The sequence below is a fragment of the Mytilus edulis genome, chromosome 1 (assembly GCF_963676685.1).
Source record: "Mytilus edulis chromosome 1, xbMytEdul2.2, whole genome shotgun sequence".
NCBI lineage: Eukaryota > Metazoa > Mollusca > Bivalvia > Mytilida > Mytilidae > Mytilus > Mytilus edulis.
This window is the reverse complement of record NC_092344.1, coordinates 18,660,381-18,686,507: the sequence shown is the minus strand read 5'-3', so window position 1 is coordinate 18,686,507 and position 26,127 is coordinate 18,660,381. Positions and strand designations below refer to the sequence as shown.

The following is a 26,127-nucleotide window of genomic DNA, read 5'->3' as shown; positions in this document are numbered from 1 at the left end:
AAGTGTTATCATGTCTCAGCCAAAAAATTGTTTCTTAAACAACAAAAGGACTAGATAGAACAGTGAATCATGTTGGCATACTAGAACAATTGAGTAATTTGAAATAATAAATTTTATGTTTCTATTTTACAGATTGTTGGAGTTATAATTACATTTTGTATGTGTTGTAAAGTTAAAAAGGCTGAAGGTGAAGGTGACGAAGAGATCTTCTAATAATACACGTAGTTATGAAACCCGTCCACTCATTACAACACTGCCATCAATAATAGTATTGTCTCTAAAGCAACCATCAAATGGACAATCTGTTGACTTCATGGATTCCTTCTGTGACTGACAATGTTGCTTGCATTTATTTTTAAAAATGATGCTTAAAAAAAAATTAAAAGTGGAATCAAGTGGATTAAATATTTGCCATTGGATTAATATAGCATGTGGATTTATTATTTGAAAATTGGATAAATATTGAAGAAAAAAATGTGTAGTGATGTGAAAAGTAAAAAAAAAAATATAAAAAAACTCAATAAGACCATATTAATGCTAAGCATTTAAACGCAGCCTACTACATATGCAAATACATGTACAACAACAGAAGATAGATTATAGTAATACCAGAGTTAGATAGACTGCCTATTCCTTTCACAAACGATATGAATAATTTACATTATTCAAGTTGATTTGAATAGTAATTCATGCGACTGTGACAAGTGAAGAAGATCTGTCACCAGGACAGTCATTTTGTAGCCATTTGTTGCTTTAGTGCTTTGTACAAAGGCTTTTTGTTATTGGTTGTGATGTGCTTAAAACAGAAGTAGTTTAATCAGGAAGATATTTAATGTGGTGGAGTAAACTATGACACAAAACATTCCAAAGTATATATATATATTATTGTTTCCAAATACTTGATCAAAAATTGTTTTAATTGACTTGTGAAGCCATCACAGACATTGATAATATATGTCAAATATATGTAGTTCTTATTTGCACAACACGTACATATGACATATTATTGTTGTGTATACATGCTTTTGTTGTATTAACCAAATGCTGCCATTTCATTCCAAAGGTTAAACAATGTAAGCTTTGGAGATTTTTAATTAATACAAGTCTTATTTTGGCTTCTGTGCAGAAGAATGCTGTATAATTTTTAAGCAAACTTTTTTTTTAAGTTTTAACTGTAAAAAAGAAAAAGTTGCAGAGAAAAGTGTAGTACATTTTGAATGACCATATTTGGTAATATTGATTGACATTTGATTTCAATGTAAATACTTCTAAATATAGTCAAATTAATTTTCATGATTAAACAAACAGACAACATTCTTGAATTCAGTGTTTACAATTGAAATGTAAACTAGCTTTCTGTTGATGTGATGAATATTTAAATCACCATGATACCATTACAGAGTTTCATATCCAGGGCAAACATTCAATTTATGAGAATTGTGTGCACTTTTCTAAAATATAAATATATATGCCATGCATGTGATATATTTGTGAGATGTTTTCCATATGTCACCTTTACATGTGTCATGATGTGTGTTCATATATTCAGTTCACATATGTGGCTTACATATGGGTCACATTTTAGCAACATGTATATGGTTAAAATACATATATTTAAAGAGTGATTGTAAACCAGTAGCAATTATGAAGAAATTAAAAAAAAAATATCTATGGTTCACAAATATAACAATTTACCGGGGAAGATTGTTTCATAGGTGCAATATGAAGAAGGGTGAAAAGACATAAGCTACACATTATCTTAATTTGTACTGGTTTTATACAATTTATAAGATGACTTAAAGTAGATCTCAAAACATTTCATGAAGCAATCATTTAATCATTTAACAGCAAATCTGTATTTCAAATACATGTTACAATCATTTTGTTTGAATTTTAACATCAACTATCAGAATAAACTGACCCACCTTTCATTAAGAATCAAAAACTGGTACCCAAGAAATGAAACATCAATCTGGTTCCTTGTTTAACTATGTTTTGAAATCAGTCATTGTGGTGTACGCATATTATAGAAAAATTAAAATCATTGTTTTTATTTTGTTGATATTCATGTAGTTTTGAGTACTGTGGATTCATTATTAGTTGTGAGGTACCAATTTCTATTGTACTATTTTAGTAACAAATTTAAATGTACAACAAAGTACACATTTTCTATAGTCTTGTATGCAGACTTTTTTTAAACCATGAAACAAAACAAAAAAAACATGAAAGTACCAATTTATTTCAATCCACTTAAATTTTAAAAATCCGCTAAAAATATGATTCTAAGGAAATTAGTACCCAAACTTTAATGAAATCCACAGTAATTCTTTATTATTTTGTTAAAACCATTTTCTTTTTTGTAAATATTTACTTGCAGCATTATTTTCATTAGAACTTTAGAATTGATTGCATTGTGAAATACTAATATTTACTACCGTAACTAGTAGAGGAGAAGTCTGTTGCATATTTGGTTTAGTTGCATATTTTTAAAATCGCCTGAATTTTTTGTTTTTATAAAATAAGAAATGGTATTTCATTAGTATTGAACAATACAGTCAGTAATTTTGATTTTTTTAGTTTTTTCTCATATTGTTTTTTTTTATTGTTGTTTTGTTTTTTGAAATAGGAGAAACTCTAAAATAAACAGTTCTAAGGTATCTATTAAAAATAGTTTTATTTAAACTTCTGTTATAAGAGGATATATAAAATTGAAGAATTGCTGATTGCACTTTTATTATTCACTTTTGAATTTGTTGTACAAATACAAGAGTATTTATATATTTAAATGAACCATTAACTGAAATCAAGACATAAATGACAATCTCATCCATAAATTATCCAAGATTGATTAAAAATTATGTTGAAAGTGTATTGTAAAATAGAACTAGGTTACATCAGATATAAAAATAGTTATTTATGTGTCCAGAGTTCACATGATGGACTGGTTATTATACCAAACATACATCCAAACTGCATTTATTGTTTTTCATTATTCTGTTTTAATGCTAGTCAATTATAAAATTATACATGATGTAAATATGTATCTTATTTCATTTACAAATGTTCAACAAACTGTGTAAACAATTCCAATTGCGCATGTAGTATGTTTTGAATATGTGAAAAAATAGTTCATATCAGTAAAACATGTCCCCGTCCCCCTAAAAAAATCAGTTGTTTTTTTGAACGAAAAGTTGTTTTTCCTTACCAAAAAAATGGTTTTTAGACTTATATATGTTAGACTCAGATCAACGTCCGGCCTCTAATCGACGTTCATTCTTCAAATCGATGTCCGTTCCTCAAATCGACGTCCAAATCTGACGTCACATTCTTAAATCGACGTCCAATATTTTGATTCTCTAATCGACGTCCAATGTGACTGCATGTAAGTGTATGAAATGAGTAAGCAACCCAACGACAAAGAAAACCAAACAACATATAGGAGCTTTATTCAGTTTTCATAAATATGCAAAATAAAGAAGCACAGCCAATTGTTTTGAGAGTATTATAATTCGGACTCTGTAAGTTTTTTTTCAACAAATTTCTGAGTTTTACACACGTGAACGCAAGAAATTGGCATAATGTTTTTATCTTGTGCGGTTACACCACTGTTCTAGGTTAAGTGCTCACGCACATGTTTAACCCCGACATATTATTTATGGGCCTGCAGTGCATTGGTTTTCGATGGTTTATGTCTGTCATTTTTTTTTTTCGGAATTGTTTTTTTATCATAAATAAGACCTTTAAGTTTCTTATCATTGAATTGTTTACACTTTTTATGTTGTGGCCTTTTATAGCCTTTGCGTTATTGGTTTTTATCATTGTTGAAAGCCGTATGGTTTATAATTCAATTTGCTCACATCCATTTTATTTCAACTCTGGTTTATAGTTGTCCCTCTGGAAATCATACCAATCTCTAAAATTTAAAAATTGATATCACAACCTGTTTACATACTTAGTGTAGTATGTAACAAATTAAAAAAAACTCACACACATTTCTTTTTAAGGGCATACGATACAGTTTTGATCTCATATTGAAATTTTGATGAAAATTTGCATGTAGGCTACTTTTTACCTGATTAAATAAAATATGTTATAAAAAATTTATACCTTCATGTGCTACTTTTTAATTGGTTGAAATTTCGGATATTTCCTCAAAATACGGATTTGTGGACATATTTTTCCTTTCGATAGAAAAACATAACTTTTTTGTTTTAAAAGATAAACACGAGCTGTTCAGTTCAGTTTTGTATTCTGTGTCCAAAACGGACGTTGATTAGAAAGGCTCAAAATCAGACGTCGATTGGAGAATGCCAAGAAATGGACGTCGATTAGATAGCCAAGCATAAAATTGGCCGTCGATTTGGAATGTTATTTTATTATGACGTCTCATTTGGACGTCGATTTGAGGAACGGCCGTCGATTAGAGACCGGAAGTCGATCTGAGTCTTACATATATATGTATGTGTAATATCAAAAAGAAAAGAAAGTAACTCTTGAATTTTGTTACAATTTTTTTTTTAATTGGTTTTGTTTTATTTTTTCTGTGATAAAGTATGTTACCTCTTTTACTTGCCAGTTGGATATTACAAGTATATGGACTAGATATTGATTTAAATGCCAGTAAAAAATGTTTAAATTTGTGAAAGTTTACATTTTTTTGATAGCACAATATTATTCTAAAGATTGAATATCTTCATATTTTATTAAGAGCTCTGTGATTTGTGTAGTAAAGTTGTGAACATTAAGTTAGTGTTTATATTTTATTTGTTGTATTTTCCATTGTTACATATATTTTAGATTTATTATTATTATTTAATTTGTTGATACTTAAGGTTTTATATCATTAATTACCGGTAAGATTTTTGTCAACCAGTAAAACACTTGACATAATTAAAGCTTTTATTAAATCAAACTGCATTTTAAAAATAATTCCCAATGGCAGCTTTTTGGGACTCTCCCGATTGTGCAAGACACTAATAGGTAGTAAAGGTTGTAAAAAACCGCCCTTGTCGTATTGAACTACTAGTATTTGAATAAGAGAAGGTACATTTTTGGACATAATGGGCCCTACTAATTCACTGAAAATATAAATATAAATCATACCACTGTTGGTTACCTAGTTAAATCATCTGAACTAAGATTGTGATGGAACTAGATATTTTTTTCTCAATTTTACTGTGAATTATTTACAGTGAGGTGATAAGAAATTTTACCAGACACAAAAACATTCTTACTTTAGGAGAACATAGAGTAAAATCTAGCAAAAAGACTTTGAAAAAAAAACATCTTTTAGAATACCATCATAATTTCATTTTTCAGTTAATACATGTAACTGCAGGACTGCAGTTATTCTCTAATAGCCTTTAATGTAAGATGGACAAATTTGAAAATTTTATAAAGGTTTCTGTATTACAGAAATATTTTTATTTAACTTTTTCAGACAATATGGTGAGATTCTTTACAGTGTTGATCACAGTGCCATATTCTGAGATACTATATATCAATGTTAAAGTTTTGTTTGTTTGTGTTAAACTACCAGTAATACTTAAAAAAGGATAAAATGAAGGAAATAATCCAATAAGAATTTAACAAACATGAGATATCATTTGCAAAATATACACATCTGATATTAGTTATGTGAATTCAAACAAGAATATTAATATCAAAAAGAAAAATATATTATACTTTTCTTCACAAAGAATTTGGGAGCAAGTTCTAAAAGATAGTTGCGAAGAAGCACTATACTATATAGGAATATATTACAGTTAAACTTTTTGTGTATAGAGCACCATGAAATGTTAGACTATATTTTTAAGTTCCAGCAATTTCAAATCCTATACAAATGAACCCTTTAAAGAAGAACAAACATTACCTAGAAAACATTTATGAAAATACTTCTGGTGTTCAAGAAATTGAAGTTTTTACAGTACTTATTTATATATCCGATTAAACATATCTTATATTGTTTAGTACAATTCTACATTTATATTAATTATTTAAAGGATTGATATTGTATGATTTCAGGGATGCTTTCCAAACTTATTTACTTTATTATTTTATTGAATAGTATATGGGATCTTAGATTCATTATAAGTAAAAGTATCAGCAAATTAAACCAGTTTACAATGTATCTCATGTTGAACATAATAAACGCATAATGTTGAGTACATCGCAATGTTGAACACCTTTCCTGATCCGAATTTATGTCTACGCAGCAAAAATATCATTTGATCATCAGTCATTTTATAGATAAAATCACATTCCTTTCATATAACGGAAACATGTTATCATTATGTATAAATTCAAGTTCATTGTACAGAATTTTAATCTATGTGTAGATCAATCATTATATTACAGTGTCCTTCTTTTTTTGTTTTAAAAATTAAAAAAGTTAATTATAAATTGTAGTCAGAAATAAATGCGAATCTTTTAATATCTTTGTGTGAGCAATGTCTTTTGAGTTTGATTATTGCCTAACTTTTATGTCATGATTAGTGTTTTTTATGACTTCTGTGTCATGATTAGTGTATTTCATGACTTCTTTTTTGTAATCACTATCTTTGTCAATGAAATAAAAATATTTTACTATCAATAGATATTGTCTTTAGCCAAAGAAATACAGAAGATGGCAATGCAATTGTGCTACATAGTGACTTGGAATTCAGTTCTGGCTTAAAAATAGATATAAGAAGATTTGGTAAGATTGCCAATGAGTGAACTCTCCATCCAAGTACAATTTGTAAAAGAAAAAATATTATAGGTCATAGTACAGTCTTCAACACAGAGTGTATGAACTATCTGATTCTTCATCATTACCAAATATATCTGGTAATATTCTACTTACTGGTACACACTTATAACCCAAGAGGAGGAATTATTAGAATTATTTGAATGACAGTTGTTATCCATTCTTTGATGGGTTTGAGCTTTTGATTTTGCCATTTGATTAGGGACTTTCCTTTTTGATTTTTCCTTGGAGTTCAGTACTTTTGTGATTTTACTTTTTATTGATTGGGTTGTCTCCCTTTGGTCTTTATAACAAATGAACTCATCATAGAAACCAGGCATACAGTTTTGTACACCAGACATGTGTTTATTTATTCTTACAAGAGACTCATCAGTGACACAAGAACCAAAAATTGTAAAAAAGGAAAAATAGAATATGTTGAATAGCATTGAGGACCCAAAATTCTGAAATGATTTGCCAAACACAGCTTCTGTAATCTCTTCCTAGGCTAAAAAGAATCCAAAAGTTTGGAAAATTCAAAGTTTTGTAACAGATAATTTACAATTATGCCCAGGTCATGATGTTCTTCCTTGATCTTTATATTCATATTGATATTGGATACCTAAATTAAGATATACAGTGAATTACCTAGGGTTGTATCACCTGCAAGGAATGTTGTAAAATGTGATGGATTGGAATGCTTATCCATGAGTGGTGTTAGCTCTTTGTATTAAGCCTTAAATAACAGAAGGTAGAACACCTGGTAATTCATGTCTTGTTTGCAGATGAATTATGTTCTGAAGATTGTCTTTGAACTCTTTTTCACAATGTAGTGACTACTTAAATAATCTGTATATTTTTTTATCATGTGATTTTATTTTAAGGTTATAATGAGTTATAGATTTGGTATAAAGAATCCTTACAAGGTGTCCATCTGACCTTAACAAGATGCTCATGCTTTTTAGTCATCATTAAGGTCTCTTTATTTTGTGTTACTTGCACACTATAAGGTATAGGTCAACTATTGGGTGTATAGAATGGTTGTAAACTGTATCTGACCGGATTTATCTGACCTTATTAATTTATCGTGGATCATTGATAATGTAGCTAACTAAATGAGACATTTCAGTGTTTAAACTCTTTATTTTCTTCATCTACTCAACTTCCCCTTAAATTGATTTGCTTAAATTCTTCAACTCTTCCTACTAGGTATAAGAACCCCTAGTTTGCATCAAAATTACAACTAGTAGCAAGAGGGATAAATCTGAAAAATTCTGATGGTTGTTTGATGCTCAATGACATAAAAATAATACCAAAGATAACAATATCAAAATGTTGGACTTTTTTAAAACTCTCTACTATTCTTAATTAAAAAAAAGACAATTTTTAATTTTGGTTTTGTATCTTTATAATGTTTTATTATTTGCTTTTAGTTTAAAGTGTCCCTTATATAGATTATTATAGAAATTTATGTTATTTGCATTGCCTGTTATTGGTATCTCATATCTATATTTAATACTACCATTTCGATGGTGACAATGCTTGTGGACAAACAATTCTCTTAGTACATAAAACATTCATTCTGTAACCAGTAATGTTGCATAATAGTTTTTTTTTTTGCACCCTTCAGATTCTCAGTTACAAATGAATATATACGGGTTTTGGTGATCTAATATAAAAACCAGTGATATGATATGACTGCCAATGAGACAAATATTTTTCAAAGTTTAACTTTAGTGGATGTAAGCATTTATAGTCAACTATGCAGCCTTTCATAATGAGTAAAACCTATACCGTATAGTCGACTATAAAACTAAAACATATGAAACATTTCAATTAAGAAAACTAACCGCCTTATTTAAAAAAAAAATGACAGCCATGCTCTAACGACTCTAACTAATTACAGGCTTCTGATTTGGGAAAGTCACATAAAGAAGTGGCGTAGTTAAACATGTTTGAAGGCGCCAACCCTCCCATCAACCTAGGATTATTATAAAAACAATACATTATGTTCAAGCCCTAACCTTGAACAGTTGTGTAACGGCACAATATAAGAACAATATTACAGTTAAAGATATAACAGCAATTGAAAACGTTCAAAGGCGAGCAACGAAACTGATACCAACATTAAAGGAATTAGAGTAGGAATAAGCTTTAATTACTAACATTAAAATACAGACGCATGATAGAAGCTTACAAACTAACATCTGAAATATACGATAAAGCGTTGCCTAACTTATTAACATACAACACCGTACTTCTGCAACAAGAGGACACAAAAAGAAACTGGCTATATATAGATAAATATAAAATCAAACTATTTCTCCTAACGAATTGCACCAATATGGAACAGCTTACCCATCAATATTGCAAATGCACCAACTATTCAGACATTTGAAAGCCGACTAGACAAATTTTGATAAATATTGAGATGAAATATATAACTATAGAGCAAAATCTGACACAGGAACCGGAACCGAAACAAGTCAGCAAATAACTGAAGATCTGATCATAGTGGAGCGCTCAGTTACAGACTAAGTAAGACTATGTAAGAAAATAATAAACGAGATTCAAATATGAGAACCAGCATGCACTTTATTTGATTTTACCTAAACATGTGTTTTGGTTTCCCAAGCTCTAATGTTATGAGCATGTTTATCAAATGATAACCTCCAGAAACTTGTGTCATGCACATACACATGTCGTACTACAACTTCTCATTAAATAATAGTAACATATATACTGTGTATGGTCAAACAAAAATCCTGCTTTATCAAGTTTGGACAACACTGATTCAAATAATGATACTCGAATCGAATAGCAAATAACCGCAATCGTCATATCCTTAAGATTTATATTGTTGAGGTTGGTAGTTCCATGTTACAAAAGAGCTGGTATTTCAAATGAAACTAATTGTACTCTCCTGCTAGCCAAATTGTTATGTTGGTTTTATTATGGCAATCGCGACTCTGCCTCCGAAAACATATTTATAAGTTGTTGAATGGAAAGTTTGATGTACACAATTGATACTATATAAAGTTTCTGCTTCAATATTTGAAAACGGAAACTATCTCTGAAAGTTTAAAAGCCATTGTCCCTATAGAAATTCAACGTTTATTATCTAATAAATTTATTATCTCAATGTCGGATATTTTATTCACTGAACAATCGCTTGCTTCATCGATCTAAGGAAAACGTTTGGGTGCATATGTAACTTTTATTATTTGACTGGTTTATATCATTTATATATACATATAGAATGCTTTCCTTATTGAATCCTGAAGCCTTACACTAACGAGTTTGTTACTATTTCGAATTCCCGCTGTCTTCCGGACCCTAAAAAATTGAAAATCGTACAAATCCGTTCCAGCTATGTGTTAAACGAATATAAAACAATTCTTTAAAGATCAAGAATACTATTCTAAGCCGAAATAATTTGAAGAATCTTTGATACTCATCATGAGTGCTGTTTCAAGTTCAAAGACAGAGAAATTAAATGGCAGCTTTCAAATTGTTTAAAGAAATAAATCGACTAAGATAATGGAATACATTTATATACAAAAGAATTATATTAATGAAAGAAAATGTAGGAAAGAGTTGTCACTCTTAGTACTGCATCAAATGATTATGTTTTATTCTGAATAAATAGTCAATTTGTCTGAAAATGACCCAGAGTAGGACTTCAGTGATGGATAAAACGACTATTGAAGATAGAATACTAATAACGAGGCATGCAGAGCAGACTGTGACATGAAAGATGCATGACTGACACGACTGGTGAGGAAGGAGCACTAGTGATGAGAAACCCTGAGCAGGACGCGAAATGACTAATACAACAATTGAGGAAGGAGCAGTAGAAATATAAAATCCAGAGCAGGAAATGAGAGATGCATGACTGTTGAGGAAGAAACACTAAACATAAGACATCAAGCACAGGAGATGACTGAAACGACTGTTTAAGAAGGGGCACTGGTAATGAAAAATCCAGTGCAGGAATTGAGGGATGTATGACCTAAACGACTATCAAGGAAGGGATACTGAGCATGAGAAATCCAGAGCAAATACGAGTAAAAACTGAAACGATTATTGAGAAAGGAACATTACTGACCAAAAATTCAAAACATAACACGGGATTTGACTGCACCGACTTTTAAAGAAGGAACACTAGTAATGTGAAATCCAGAGCAGAACACAAGAGATGAATTAACCGACTTTTAAAGAAGGAACACTAGTAATGTGAAATCCAGAGCAGAACACAAGAGATGAATTAACCGACTTTTAAAGAAGGAACACTAGTAATGTGAAATCCAGAGCAGAACACGAGAGATGAATTAACCGACTTTTAAAGAAGAAACACTAGTAATGTGAAATCCAGAGCAGAACACAAGAGATGAATTAACCGACTTTTAAAGAAGGAGCACTAGTAATGTGAAATCCAGAGCAGAACACGAGAGATGAATTAACCGACTTTTAATGAAGGAGCACTAGTAATGTGAAATCCAGAGCAGAACACGAGAGATGAATTAACCGACTTTTAAAGAAGGAGCACTGGTAATGAGAAATCCAGAGCTGAACACGAGAGATGACTGAACCGGCTATAAGAGAAGGAGCACTGGTAATGAGAAATCCAGAGCAGAACAGGAGAGATGAATTAACCGGCTTTTAAAGAAGGAACACTAGTAATGAGAAATCCAGAGCAAAACATGAGAGATGACTCAGTCTGATTAGACTTTGGTGGAAGGAACACTGGGAATGAGAAATCCATTGCAGACTGTCCTTTATCCTGCTTGGAATGCAACACCTACAACATTGATCAGCATTTACTAATACAATCAATGAATAAACTCATTATAGATACCAGGATTTAAATTTTATATTTGCGCCAGACGCGCGTTTCGTCTACAAAAGACTCACCAGTGACGCTCGAATAAAAAAAGTAAAAAGCCAAACAAAGTTCGAAGTTGAAGAGTATTGAGGACAAAAAATTCGTAAAAGTTGTTTTCCGAATACAGCTAAGGTTATCTATTCCTGCGGTAGAAAAGCCTTAGTATTAATTAAAAATTCAAAGTTTTGTAAACAGTTTATTCATAATTATGAACTTATCAATGATAACTCAAGCCAACACAGAAGTGCTGACTACTGGGTTGGTGATACCTTCGGGGAATTAAAACCCCACCAGCAGTGTCATCGACCCAGTGGTTGTAAATAAACTCATAGATGCCAGAATTAAAATTTTATATTTGCACCAGACGCGCGTTTCGTCTACAAAAGACTTATCAGTGACGCTCGAATTTAAAAAAAAAGTAAAAAGCCAAACAAAGTATGAAGTTGAAGAGCATTGTGGACAAACAAATCCAAAAAGTTTCGCCAAATACAGCTAAGGTAATATATTCTTGAAGTAGAAAAGCATTAGCATTATTTAAAAAAGAAAAAAGTTTTGTAAACAGTTAATTCATAATAATGAACGTATCAATAACAATTCAAGTCAATACAGAAGTGCTGACTACAGGACTGATGATAACCTCGGGGAATTAAAACTCCACTAGCAGTGTCGGGGAATTAAAACGCCACCAGCAGTGGCACCGACCCAGTGGTTTAGGTTGTAAACAAACTTGAGGTAGAAAAGCATTAGTATTATTTTTTTAAATTCAAAGTTTTTTAAACAGTTAATTTATAATTAAGAACATATCAGTGATAACTCAATTCAACACAGACTTCTGGGTTAATGATACCCTCGGGGAATTAAAACTCCAGCAGCAGTGGCATCGACCCAGTGGTTGTAAAAAACCTTATCATTGATACCAGGATTAAAATTTTATATTTGCGCCAGACGCTCGTTGAATGAAACCACTGATGGATTTTAAGATTTTTTAATTTTTTTTTAAATTAATACTTTTTCATTGTTCATACTAAAGTTTGTACGCTTCAAGAGCCATGACATATAGAAAAATTTGAATAATGCAGTATAAGGTTGCCAGGTGATCATTAAGTGACATACCTGTGAAAACGATATTTCTTATGAATCATTAAGATGTCATGAATATGCATCGTTTTTAAAAAGAAAGTCATTGCATATTAAGATAAAATATCCTTTATAAAAATAGGACTGTAAAGGTGAATAGACAAATGAACATAGAATTGAACATAATCCTATAGAACGTTTAATTTTGACAGAACATATCATGTCTACTGGTTTGCTGAATCCATTTGAAACAATCTCTCAGTGGTGTTTGACAGAATTAAAATAACCCTGTAAAGAACTAGTGCAAACAACACTATCTAAGATTGCATGTAAAATTGTGCGTAAAATTGGCAACTAATATAATTTGTACGGGAACACTGTGCGTTTTAATGTATCAATTTACAAATTAGTGTTCAAATCATTTAGTTATGTTCCGTCACACTGGCGCTAAATGCACTTATGGTAACACGTCACTAAATGATATTTAGTCAATATAGGAAAATTGGAAACTTGTAAAAAGGGACAATATCTCATTTATCTCTCTATTTGCATTAACAATTAAAGAAATGGAAATTTACTCATCAGTTTCATCATGGGGTTAACCCTAAAGGTTAATATTGAGTGCTTCTCTTGTAATTGGAAAACGATCATCAAAGCAGACCCTGTTTTCGATTCAAAACACTGATACACAAGAGTGTTCTTGTATAGTAATTTCCTATTATGATAGCGGGTTATCATTACGCTTTTATTAATTGGTATGATGTTTTACAAAAGAATAAAAATATTAGCTCGCTTTAGCCTCGGTACATTCATCGAAATAGTTTAACCGATGAAAACGATTTGATTACAAATGATTTCTCCAGTATTTCGTAGGAAATAAGAATTATGCTCCAAGTAATTTAACAGCTGCATTAAGTAAGCTTTTGTACACAAAGGCTATTTTGTATTAAGTGGATTACATCAAATAAAACACAACTAATGCACAGTGCTAACTACTTCTTTTAAATGTATACTCCGGAAAGAACTACTAAAGTTTTCCATATTTCATATGTTTGAAAGTTCTTTTTTTGTTTTACATATACTTGACCTTTTCGATGGGATATACATGTTTTGAAGCTATATCTAAATATGAAATTCTAATTGTACATTTTGATACCCATTTGTTCTAATACTCACTATGAAATATATTTAATAGTTGTTCATGATAGTATATATATTTTTGAAATATTTCTTTAATTGGAAAACTAACAGGAACATATATAAAACAAACACAAATAATATATCATAACTGTTAGTCAAGAACGTTACATATGTTTCAGTTTTCCGCGTAGTTGTTATTCTCGATAGTACATTTAAAAAGTTATTTTTAATACAAGAAATATGCGGACTTGAATCTGTATTATACATTTGCATTGATACAATTAGCAGCAACACTTTGGAAAAGGCAACAACCAGTTTTTAACCGTTTTAACTACAGTAAAAGGATTTAACACTAAATCCAGATCAAAATAGATATGTTTAAACGATTTAGGTTCTGTTTATATTAACTAAGAAAAAATGTGTCTTTTATATGCGAATGGTAACCAACATTTTTTAATCATGCAAAAATGTCGTTACAGATGTTTTCTCATCACGATTTCAATTTCTCAATTTCTATTACTTTTATCTATGCAAACCATTAATCAATACATTAAAAAAATATCGCAGCGACATCTATCTTATACGTCTTCATCATCGAGATAGATCCATCTCAAACACGCATTATTTCAATGTCTTTTACGTCTTTGTTTTCTTATCCATAACATTCTCCCGTAATTTCCATTTGAAAAAGCCTTGGATATTACTATGGAAAATGTAAAATACCATAAAAATTATATTTCTTAGTTCAGAAAAGATATCTGTAAAAAAGTTAATAAATATAACATATATTTGAAGGAAGAAAATACAACTTTTCGATATTCGGTAACTGCCCGACTTTTAGTATGTAGTTTATTGCTGAGGGTCGAATTTTGACATTAAAATATGTTTTTGTTTTTGCTGTGTCGTAGATTTTAGTTCAAGACCAACTTTCATTTACAAACAAACAATATAGTATAAGGTTGCTTAATATTAATTTTTGCGTTCGTTTTGGTTAAAGGTGTAAGCTTAAATTTTAGACATGTCCTTGTATGTTTCTGCACCCCTAAAATGTGGGATTGATCATACAATGCTATTTCAAATAAGTACACAAATTTCCACACGCCCGAAAGACGTCTGTTTACATTTATTCCCGTTTTGAAAGATATGCAGATTCATTTTTTCTTGCGACCTTTTTGTCGAAAAAAAAATTGGATGCTTTGTTGTAAACAAAAAATAAAGATATAGAAAAAAATCCTTTCTCGAAAAAAAATTGCTATGTTTATCAAGAATACTCTTGATTTTTTTATTTTCCTTGCTATCGAATTTCAAAATCTGTCAGTATTAGTCTTTGATAAGATATTCACGTGCAGTTATGAAATTTTCTAATGAGTTTAATACGCTAAATCTTTAAATAGTCAAACCTCGAGTCAAACAACTTCTTTATTCAAGGAAAGTACAATACAATTGTCCTATTGAATTACATATTAACCGAGAGTTGTTAAAAATACCAATTTGAATTATAGAGAAAATATTAACCCTTTACTGCTGTTATTATTCCGTTGACTTTTACATGATACAAATCATATTACAAACAGGGAATTTGTCAGGCTTTATTGCAAATGACACTTTTTGATCAAGTATTGTGATATTAGTAAATGGTGACCAATGGAAATGTCAGCATTTTAATAAAAAGGTCAGGAAATTACGAGAACCAATCTGTCTTTTAAAGTTGACATTTTCTGACAGCCGCAAAGGATTACAGAGAACTTTCCGTGTTGTTTTTCATTACCAACTTTCAGCAATACTTTTAGAAATTATTCGAAATTCAATTCTCATGGTTATACATCTTAATAACATGCAAACGCATGGCGCGTTAAAATAAAGCGTGCTAAAATATTGACGAATTCATAGAATTTTGCCGCTTGGAATAAAGAAAAATCATCTAGTTGGAAAGATAAGTGAGAACTAACAGAATGAATGACACGAACGTGAGAATTCGGAAATAGTTTCAAATGACTTTTAGATTAATCATTATACTTTCGGAAACCCACAAAATAAAGAAATAATTACGCTGTCAAACTCGTGTTTGGTTACTCTATTGAATAAATCCGATTATATACTCATAATTTTAAACATCTATTATGAATACATTTTACAAAGGAAATATTACAAACATAATTAGATAATGGACAGATCATAAATGAAATAATTTAATAAAATTCAGACGAACAAATTCAAACATGTTTTATCAGATGAAGTCAGAAGATTTTCTATGGAAACCACTTCAGGATAGCAAAATTAATTTGATGTAAATAAATCAAACCGATGCATACTTGTTACATAATGTTTAGAATCAGACCTCCTGTTACTATATGTCTGGAGTTGTCCCTGACTTCTAAACAAGACCATGTGTAAGAATTGTCAATGAGACAACTATCCATATGACGAAGACATAATCAACAATATGAACCGTAAGACCTAAAACAATGAACAAAACTCATGCCGTATAGTCACTTATAAACGACTCCGGCAGGAATCAACAATATGAACCGTAAGACCTAAAACAATGAACAAAACTCATGCCGTATAGTCACTTATAAACCACTCCGGCAGGAATCAACAATATGAATCGTAAGACCTAAAACAATGGACAAAACTCATGCCGTATAGTCACTTATAAACGACTCCCACAGGAATCAATAATATGAACCGTAAGACCTAAAACAATGGACAAAACTTATGCCGTATAGTCACTTATAAACGACTCTGGCAGGAATCAACAATATGAACCGTAAGACCTAAAACAATGGACAAAACTCATGCCGTATAGTCACTTATAAACGACTCCGGCAGGATGAAACAATATGAACCGTAAGACCTAAAACAATGAACAAAACTCATGCCGTATAGTCACTTATAAACGACTCCGGCAGGATGAAACAATATGAACCGTAAGACCTAAAACAATGGACAAAACTCATGCCGTATAGTCACTTATAAACGACTCCGGCAGGATGAAACAATATGAACCGTAAGACCTAAAACAATGAACAAAACTCATGCCGTATAGTCACTTATAAACGACTCCGGCAGGAATCAACAATATGAACCGTAAGACCTAAAACAATAAACAAAACTCATGCCGTATAGTCACTTATAAACGACTCCGGCAGGATGAAACAATATGAACCGTAAGACCTAAAACAATAAACAAAACTCATGCCGTATAGTCACTTATAAACGACTCCGACAGGAATCAACAATATGAACCGTAAGACCTAAAACAATAAACAAAACTCATGCCGTATAGTCACTTATAAACGACTCCGGCAGGAATCAACAATATGAACCGTAAGACCTAAAACAATGAACAAAACTCATGCCTTATAGTCACTTATAAACCACTCCGGCAGGAATCAACAATATGAACCGTAAGACCTAAAACAATGAACAAAACTCATACCGTATAGTCACTTATAAACGCTCCGGCAGGAATCAACAATATGAACCGTAAGACCTAAAACAATGAACAAAAATCATGCCGTATAGTCACTTATAAACCACTCCGGCAGGAATCAACAACATGAACCGTAAGACCTAAAACAATGAACAAAACTCATGCCGTATAGTCACTTATAAACGACTCCGGCAGGAATCAATAATATGAACCGTAAGACCTAAAACAATGAACAAAACTCATGCCGTATAGTCACTTATAAACGACTTCGGCAGGAATCAACAATATGAACCGTAAGACCTAAAACAATGAATAAAAATCATGCCGTATAGTCACTTATAAACGACTCCGGCAGGAATCAACAATATGAACCGTAAGACCTAAAACAATGAACAAAAATCATGCCGTATAGTCACTTATAAACGACTCCGGCAGGAAACAACAATATGAACCGTAAGACCTAAAACAATGAACAAAAATCATGCCGTATAGTCACTTATAAACGACTCTGGCAGGAATCAACAATATGAACCGTAAGACCTAAAACAATGAACAAAAATCATGCCGTATAGTCACTTATAAACGACTCTGGCAGGATAAAACGCGAAACAATTCAAACGAAAAAAAATCAATGGACTTATTTATTACAAAACCATAAATGTGACAGATACCAACCACTGACAGCTCTGTCTTATCCTTGTTTCAAATTGTGATGTCTCAAACTATCTGACAATAACATATAGTTCCTACATACATCCTTTAAAGCTATCCCCAAATTACACCATCCTCCTCGTCTTTGTTTCTTAATGTTCCCTCTCAAATATCTTTCCTTATCTGTCTATGTTTTAAAATATCTATGAAAGGTAAACCATAGTCTTATTTGTTTCTAAATATCATATCTCAAACTAACAGATCATAATCACACTCTATATTTGTTTTGACTTCGAATTTTCCTAATCAACATCTTATTGATAAAACCATATCCCAATTTAGTTTCCAAATACAAGAGCAACATACAAGAAACACGCTTAGTTTAATGTGTCTTTTGTTTCAAATGACATACTAGAAAATCAACTTCAGCTGTCAGAAGAAAAATATTTCAGTTTTTCTGGCGACGCAAGAGTTTTCCGTTTGAAAAGTATAACTTAAAAGGCAGATAGTTATCCTTTTACACAATGTTATCTATAGAAATATACGCCGAGAAATGAATGGTAAGTAGCAGTAAACAAATTTTTTTTTTTAAATTTTAAACCGATTTTGAAGTAAATATTCAGTTTAGACAGAGTTTGAATCATTTGTTTGATATTAAAGGAAATGTGTCAAAATAACTTAAGTTAAAACAATCAAATTTTAGCTTCAGAATTACAAAACTTTTAGTTTTTCGAAATACTACGGATTTTCTACCCATGGAATAGATCACCTTAAACATATTTTACAAAACCTTTGAGAATTTCGGGTCCTCAATGCTCTTCAATTTCGAACTTTATTTGGCCTTTTTAACTTTTTCGATTCAAGCGTCACTGATGAGTCTTTTGTAGACGAAACGCACGTCTTGCTTACAAAATTTAAATGCTGGTATCTATGTTGAGTTTATGCACACCATTTGATATTTATCAGTCAATACAAGGATTTGTATAGTATACAAATCCTTGGTCAATTTAAATAACGATCACGGTAATTTCCTTTCATTTTTCAAATACCAGTATCTTATATTATTTCAACTTTAAGAATGTCTCAATACACATTTATGACAATATAAATGTAAGAAATAATTTATTTCATTTTTCAGGATAAATTTATTCAATATACCATTGCAGAAGATCATCCACGTAAAGCACACTACAAGTTCCATTTTGCTTCATTTGTTTATTTCAATCATCTTCAACTGAAGAAAACATAAATACAAATCAACGTTTAGTAACCATCTGTTAACTCTTAAGTAACAAAAATAACCTCCCTTTTTATGTTTTCTTTACACTTCAAAGTAACTTTAACTAAACTAAATCAAATAGTTTTATATCTTGCCATATTGTCGTACTTCCTTTAATACTCATTCGCAGGTACATTTTATGGGATCAATAATAGAATAATTTTTTTTCGATCAATAGTACAATGAAAACTGTAGATATTTTTAGATAAAAATCAGCTATGGATAGATCAGGAGATATCGTATCTTATCTTTATGCAAAGAAAAGATGAAAAATGCAGAAAAATAAACCTCTGGATAATAGTTAAAACATGAAGAACAAAGCAAGAACAAAAGAGAAGATGGAAAACAACACATGAAACCGAACCACTGGTCAAAGCAGACTTAAAGGCAATCTTTAACGAATGCAGTGTTTCTTTTTTGAATTGCTTGCCATCCCGGAGCATTTGAGATATATCCCGTTGTTTTTTTGTGAGGTTAGTGCTGTTCAGATTTAGCTATCTCTGCAGTGTTTAGTGGACTGTTTGTTTTTTCGTCTTTTTCATATTTTTGCAATACCCTTTTTTTCGACTGATTTTGTATTTTCCTTTGGTGTCTACGTAGAAGACAACAGTCCATAGCGTTAACGCCTACATATGCAATTATTTGTTATCACGTGTGCGTTATAAAATTGAACAATATTGACATGAAAAACTTAAATAAAAGCAACAGTAGTATTCCGCTGTTCGAAAGTCATAAATCGATTGAGAGAAAACAAAAACCGAGGGAAACACATCAACTATAAGAGGTAAACACTGAAGTGAAACAAAAAAAAAACAAAACCAAAGGACAATGCAACACACACAGAAACGAACTATACAAGATAGGGAAACATAACACGTATAGTTGGTCTTAAGTATTTATATCTACATCATTCAATAAAAATGGTATATTATATTCACATCAAAATTCAATTAAAATTCATACGACCAACGATTATTATAGATTGAATGTTTTGAAATATGTTGATATAGTGTAGCCATTTTAGTTTGAATGTATAATTTCTTATTACGTAAGATATCGTTTTGTTAATACGTTTGGGTTAAATTACATTTCTATAGGACACCGTCCGGTATTTTTATTTATTTGAACGGTATCTATATTATTTAAATTCACCGCCCGGTATCTTTAGAACCGTCCGGTACCTCATCTTTAAAACTGTCAGGGTACCGTCCGGTAGCCCATCTTTAGAACCGTTGAGGTACCGCCCGGTACCCTATCTTTGGAACCGTCGGGGTACCGTTCGGAACCCAATCTTTGTAAACTGTCAGGGTGCCGCCCGGTAGCCCATCTTAAGAACCGTTCAGATACCGCCCGGTACCCCATCTTTGTATTTATGTATATAAGGGGATGTGAGAGAGGTCAGATATAGAGGAGAAGATATAGAATTAAGATTGTAATCTAGAAGTGTTGAGAGTAATATTGTGTTAGTGAATTAGGATTATTGTTCAACTGTTGTTTTATGTCAAACTGATATACATTTAACAGATTACATAGTGATTTGAATTGAAACTTTGTGTTGTGGTTTGTTTTCTTTGTGCCACTTGAATATGGATTTTACGTAATTTTCGCTACCAAAATAACACATCGACAAACACGAATCCATTCAAAAACGACAAATCTACAATAGTATATCTGAAAGATGCAAACTGGACCTGTATAATCGCGCACTAACTCTTTACGTCAAACCAGTTGAACCGTATGTGGGCAGTCTATTTAGAGTGAATACAATTTTAATTTCAATATTCAATTTCGTTCTATGAAAGTAGTTGTATTTAGCTGTATTTGGCAAAACCATTTGGAATTGTGGGTCCTCAATACTCTAGCTCCAATTTCGTCTTCGTACGTTATTGGTCCTTCTTCAATTGGAGCGTTTATTATAAGTCTTACGTAGACGAAAGGCGTGTCTTGCGAACATCATTTCAAGCCTGGAATCTATGATGAGTTTATTACTAAGACAGCGATTAAAAAGAAGAAAAAAAGAACAACTACAGACCAACATATGATCTTGAACAATACAATGGTGATGAAATTCTTATTCGCTCAAGTCTTAAACCATTGTGAAACAAATAAAATACAGGCTATCAAAGAAATTTACAACAAATGACAAAACACTTTTAAAAAAAGAAAAAAATACACAAAATTAAAACCCAAAATTGTAATTTAGTGAAACAAAAGACAATATCCTTTCAAGACAAACGAAGAAGTGTCGTTTTTAATTAATTCGAGTGCCATTTACGAGTCTAATTCAATTTGGCATACCAACTGTTTAAATTCGGGAGCATTTATTTGCAAACGAAAGAAACGTCTGGCTTACACAATTAAAGACCTAGTATCTTGGTTGATATATTTAAAATAGAAACAAAATATGATATCATTGCTATATACCGAAATTCGTAGTACATTAAAATTCTAATTCTTTGCATGTCATTTCGACATTTAGTCAGTGATTGGTTGGTAGCAGATAACGCACATGTTGTTGTTGGAACGACTACCGTGTATTGGCCGCATGAAGGTATTCACTGTCACCAATGTCTTGGATTCCAACAGAAGATAAAATGAAGGAACGGTTAATAGGATATAAAAATCGATCCATCTTCATGTCCATTTCTGTTTACATAAAAGCAAGTGATTAACATCCATTATTTATCTTTACAATATAGGAGCCCGCACCTGTCACATGTAATAAAGACAGTTTAATTAAAATTGTAATACTAGTTTCTTACATCTGTTACCATTACTTCTGCGAATGTACTACTTCCAAATACACATATTTTCCATTATAATCAATATTAACAGGTTGATTTCAGTTTAATACCGTGTATTTATTACATGCTACTTATGTTACACAAACTGTTTTATTTGTTTTACTAATATTCGATACTAAAATATATAGCCCTTTTTTTATTTGTTTACAAAATTCTTCATAAAGTAGTTTACATGTTTTCCATGTGAAAACATCCAAGCCCTTTTAGAAGTGTTTTTATTTCTGCTTCAAATAAGTTTTATCATAACTTTGATTCTTTAAATCAGACCAGTAACAAGTGTATTTCACCACCTCATATAAGGAAATTCTTGTTATTACATTATTTCAAAATGCGTTTCTCTAGTCAAATCTAATATTGGGATGATAATCAAGTGTATTTTACCTGCTACTAAACTAGAGACAGACGCACTTATACATATTCCATTAAATAATATTTGCTGGTTATGAAAAACATACTAATATATACACTCTGCGGATCCACTATAGCATTGATAATTTTGTTTAACAATTCATTTAAAGTGTATTTGGTTCAAAAGTCTTGACTATTGTCTTTAGATTATATCAGCTTTTCGATCTATTACATATAAGTCATGCGCTATATTTCTTCAAATGGTAAGTTACCACAAGGGTATTCATGCTTGAAAATGCCTAACCAAAACTTTTACTGTTTATTGTTCACATCAGTTAGTGAATGGACAAGAATACATTCCTGAAATGTAAGATGTGTCTCCACTTAAAGGTTAGTTTTTATTTCAAATCTTTGTATTCAGGACTTCAGATCAAATATTTCAAATGATAAATGAAATGGTATAGAGAAATTATCACTGCATCTATTATTAATTTTTTGAAGTAATATCTACATACGTCTATTAGTGTAAGATATCCGGAAAAGGTTCTTATTGTTGCGATACTCACCTATATGCATTAATTGAAACTTCGTAATAATTTTTGAATTTATAGAATACATATTCAAAATGAAAAATTTAAACGTATGATTTTTCAGGTCACGCATGAAATCAAACGGTTTTTTTTTATCATGAGAAATAAAACATATGAGAGAACAAATGCCAAAATGAACTAAATAGAACAGCAAGTAAACTGACTGAAATCAGCTGTTTATTTGGCTACGATCACTGCGAGCTTGGGTTTTTGTTTCATTTATAGGTTTGAACGGTGGTATATTTCTGTTGCCTTTATTTTGCAAACTTACCTTTCTTAATGAACTGGAAATTAACACACACAATATCTCATTTGAATCATGTCAATCTTGAAGCTTTCGGGTGAATATTAGCCTCTAGGCCTGATGGTCAACATGTATCAGTACCGTCACAATGGATGTACAGAAAGTAAGATATTTGATTTCTATGCAAACAACAAGTGTTACTGAATTGTGTCTACCCAGTAAAGCTCGGGACCAAGACATTGGAGATCGAAAAACACAAACTTAAGAGGAATCAAAAATCAAAGTTCCTAAACAGAACAATAAAAAAACTGTCACTGGTTAGTTTAAGTTGAGGAAATCGTAACCTTATCCTATATCCAAATACAAATGAACACAATAATAATTCTAATGATTTGAAATTTACTTGCAATGCTAAAATTTGTGTTGCTGGACGGGAGGTATCATTGGCAGGTGAAAGTCCACAATCAGCGATAATGATCCGTTGGGAGATATTTCCCGCTGCACGCAACACATTTTTGTGGAATAAATACACATGAAAGCTCGAGATCAATTGGAAAATGAAAGCCATATAACGTTGCAGAGAACAAAACCCTTCATGTCAATACTGAAGCACATACTATAAGACAGATGACTTCAGGCGACTGAAAGACTATTAACAGCAGAGTCGACCTCCTGTTAGTCAAACTCATACTATTATTTCCTTGTGAGCCCAAAGCATACGTTTAGAAACTTTGCTGTTACCCGTATTTTTAATCGTACTTCTTTCATATCTTATCATTTAATTAAATACCTTATTCCTTTCGTTGGATTATTACTGCTTAAACACCCTGAACCAAGCCAATAGCAATAAAAATGTAGACTTCTACCAGTAAGTTACAAAACGTCAGAAAGGTACTACATCTTAAACAGTGCTGTATCTGTTTTATATAACAAAACCAAGAAACATGATAATATATAAAGTTTTTATTCAGAAGTGTTGATGGGGATCTCTGAGGACTAGGATTGTATATAAACTATCTGTATTTAACAATTCAACGAGCAGTTCCTTTATTGAAATTCAATATCTTCTGCATATTATTTTTATTTAGTGCCAAGATCGTAGCATTGTCCAGAGGTCTTACTGGGGTTGGTGATCTATAACCATATCTAAAATATTTATTTAGATAAGTTCCAACTTTATGGGAGATGACAAAACTGGCAGAAATGTCATTGAAAAGTGAAGACGAAGAAATCGTCGCTAGTCGTAGTGAAAGTGTCGAGCTTCTGTTACGGCTTCCGTTATGTGGAGGATGTCGCCACAGGATATCAGAAACCACTTTAACATTGGCCTTGATACCCGAAGAGGTAAGTCTGATGAAGATTTATATTATCGTCATCTAAATTCATAAAATAAACGGAAACCATTGTTTTCTTTCATTTCATATACTAAAATACAAAGAAATTAATATTTTTTTTAGAAAAAAAAGGAAAATAATTCAAATCATTTCTTTTATTCATTTACTTTTAGTATGAAAATCTATAGGCCTATACATTCATAACAACATTAGAGATTACAGCCAATTATTGTCTAGTCTTCGTGGATTTGAAAATCATGCAAGCTAATATTAAATGTCCAATTAAACTGTTGATAAATGAAAACAGAAAACTGAAAACAAATATCATTCCTTCATTATATATTTAAGAAATAATTCCTTCATGTCATGCTCTATGCTCATTTTAACATGGGTAGGCATTATATTTGTCGATATTTTACACTGAGCGTTAGCGAGGTGTAAAATGTGGTCAAATATAATGCCTACCCATGTTAAAATTAGCATAGAGCATGACATGAACTCAGAAGGAATTATTTCGATTCTAATAGGACAAATACAGTATTTTCATAGGTTGAAGCGTACGAAAATATCGTACAAATCTTTGGCTATTCCCGTTTCCTTCTCGAGGAGTCTGTACATTACATTTCAAATGTGATAAGTTTCAAAACTACGTGCAGGGAAAATATATGTTGTTTTATAAAAATAGATAATAAAAGTTTATGTTAGCTGCTTAAAAGTGTACATTTTAAAGGATAACAATGGAAATAACGTTAATATAAACAGTAAGTTCGTGCGCATGTGTCAAACATAGTTTGTGCTCATTAGAACACGGCTTTGTTTACAAAGCGTAATAAGGACGTCATATTAGAATTCAGGATTAAACAAGTACAAAACTTTACTTCTTGGTGTTTTGTCATTTCAATGCTAGTTAATATATAGTCAGCATAATGTACTTTAAGTTTTAAACACAATATTCAATTTAACATTTGGTGTAGTTTGTCCCGCTGGTGATGGTTTGTATATTGCATATCTATTGGTTTTTAATTTTGCCTGTTGTGAATCAAACTCAAACAAATCGACTTCGATATATTTGACTGGCTTTTCAGGTATTGATGAGACCAGAATAGTTTAAAGCCAAGTAACAAAAAAAAACCGTAAAATGTATAAATCTATTGGTATTTCCACCAAAAAGGAATTAAAAGGAAAAGATAAAAGACCAAAGGTTAATACTACATGCATGTCAATCATTAAATCTATTTGTGGCGGTCATTATGATATCAACACTATCGAATTCTTAGCATTACTGACCATGCAAGATTCTCAAGTGGAACTAAGGTCGTTAAAAGAAACCCTCTCGTCATCGCATTTATGCAACACCATCTAGCCCCTTCCATACCCTTACAATGATAATACAATACAATCAAGCCTCTTTTCCCTTATCACTACCATAAAGTTTATTATAGGTTCCAACCTACACCTAACATATAAATCCAACTTTAGCCTTTTTTTTAAATTTATTATACTTTGAGTTTCACCCTAACATAAATGAGGGACGAAAGATACCAAAGGGACAGTCAACATGTACCTCAGTTTAACTCAACAAAAACCTTATTGTGTTTGGTTTATCCTACAG

At 31.3% G+C, this 26,127-nt stretch overlaps 2 protein-coding genes and 1 long non-coding RNA gene across 8 annotated transcripts in view; 2 read left to right on the top strand and 1 right to left on the bottom strand.

Moving 5' to 3' along the window:
* Positions 1 to 1,188, top strand: part of LOC139526463 (tetraspanin-18-like) — a 44,019-nt gene extending 42,831 nt beyond the window's left edge. For all 5 annotated transcript variants that reach the window (XM_071321615.1, XM_071321638.1, XM_071321632.1 and 2 more), the window contains one exon: positions 133 to 1,188. In XM_071321615.1, the coding sequence (XP_071177716.1) occupies positions 133 to 213 (81 nt within the window). In that variant the 3' untranslated portion in view covers positions 214 to 1,188. The remainder of the gene's footprint in view (positions 1 to 132) is intronic.
* The window catches only part of LOC139526556 (uncharacterized), a 93,661-nt gene that overhangs the window by 60,365 nt on the left and 7,169 nt on the right, over positions 1 to 26,127 (bottom strand). The gene's annotated exons all lie outside the window — the stretch shown is intronic.
* Positions 22,613 to 26,127, top strand: part of LOC139526493 (tetraspanin-1-like) — a 47,686-nt gene continuing 44,171 nt past the window's right edge. Inside the window, exons 1-2 of one of the 2 annotated variants that reach the window (XM_071321654.1) lie at positions 22,613 to 22,737; positions 24,270 to 24,525. In XM_071321654.1, the coding sequence (XP_071177755.1) occupies positions 24,367 to 24,525 (159 nt within the window). In that variant the 5' untranslated portion in view covers positions 22,613 to 22,737; positions 24,270 to 24,366. The remainder of the gene's footprint in view (positions 22,738 to 24,269; positions 24,526 to 26,127) is intronic. The other variant, XM_071321648.1, reaches the window with a different exon arrangement.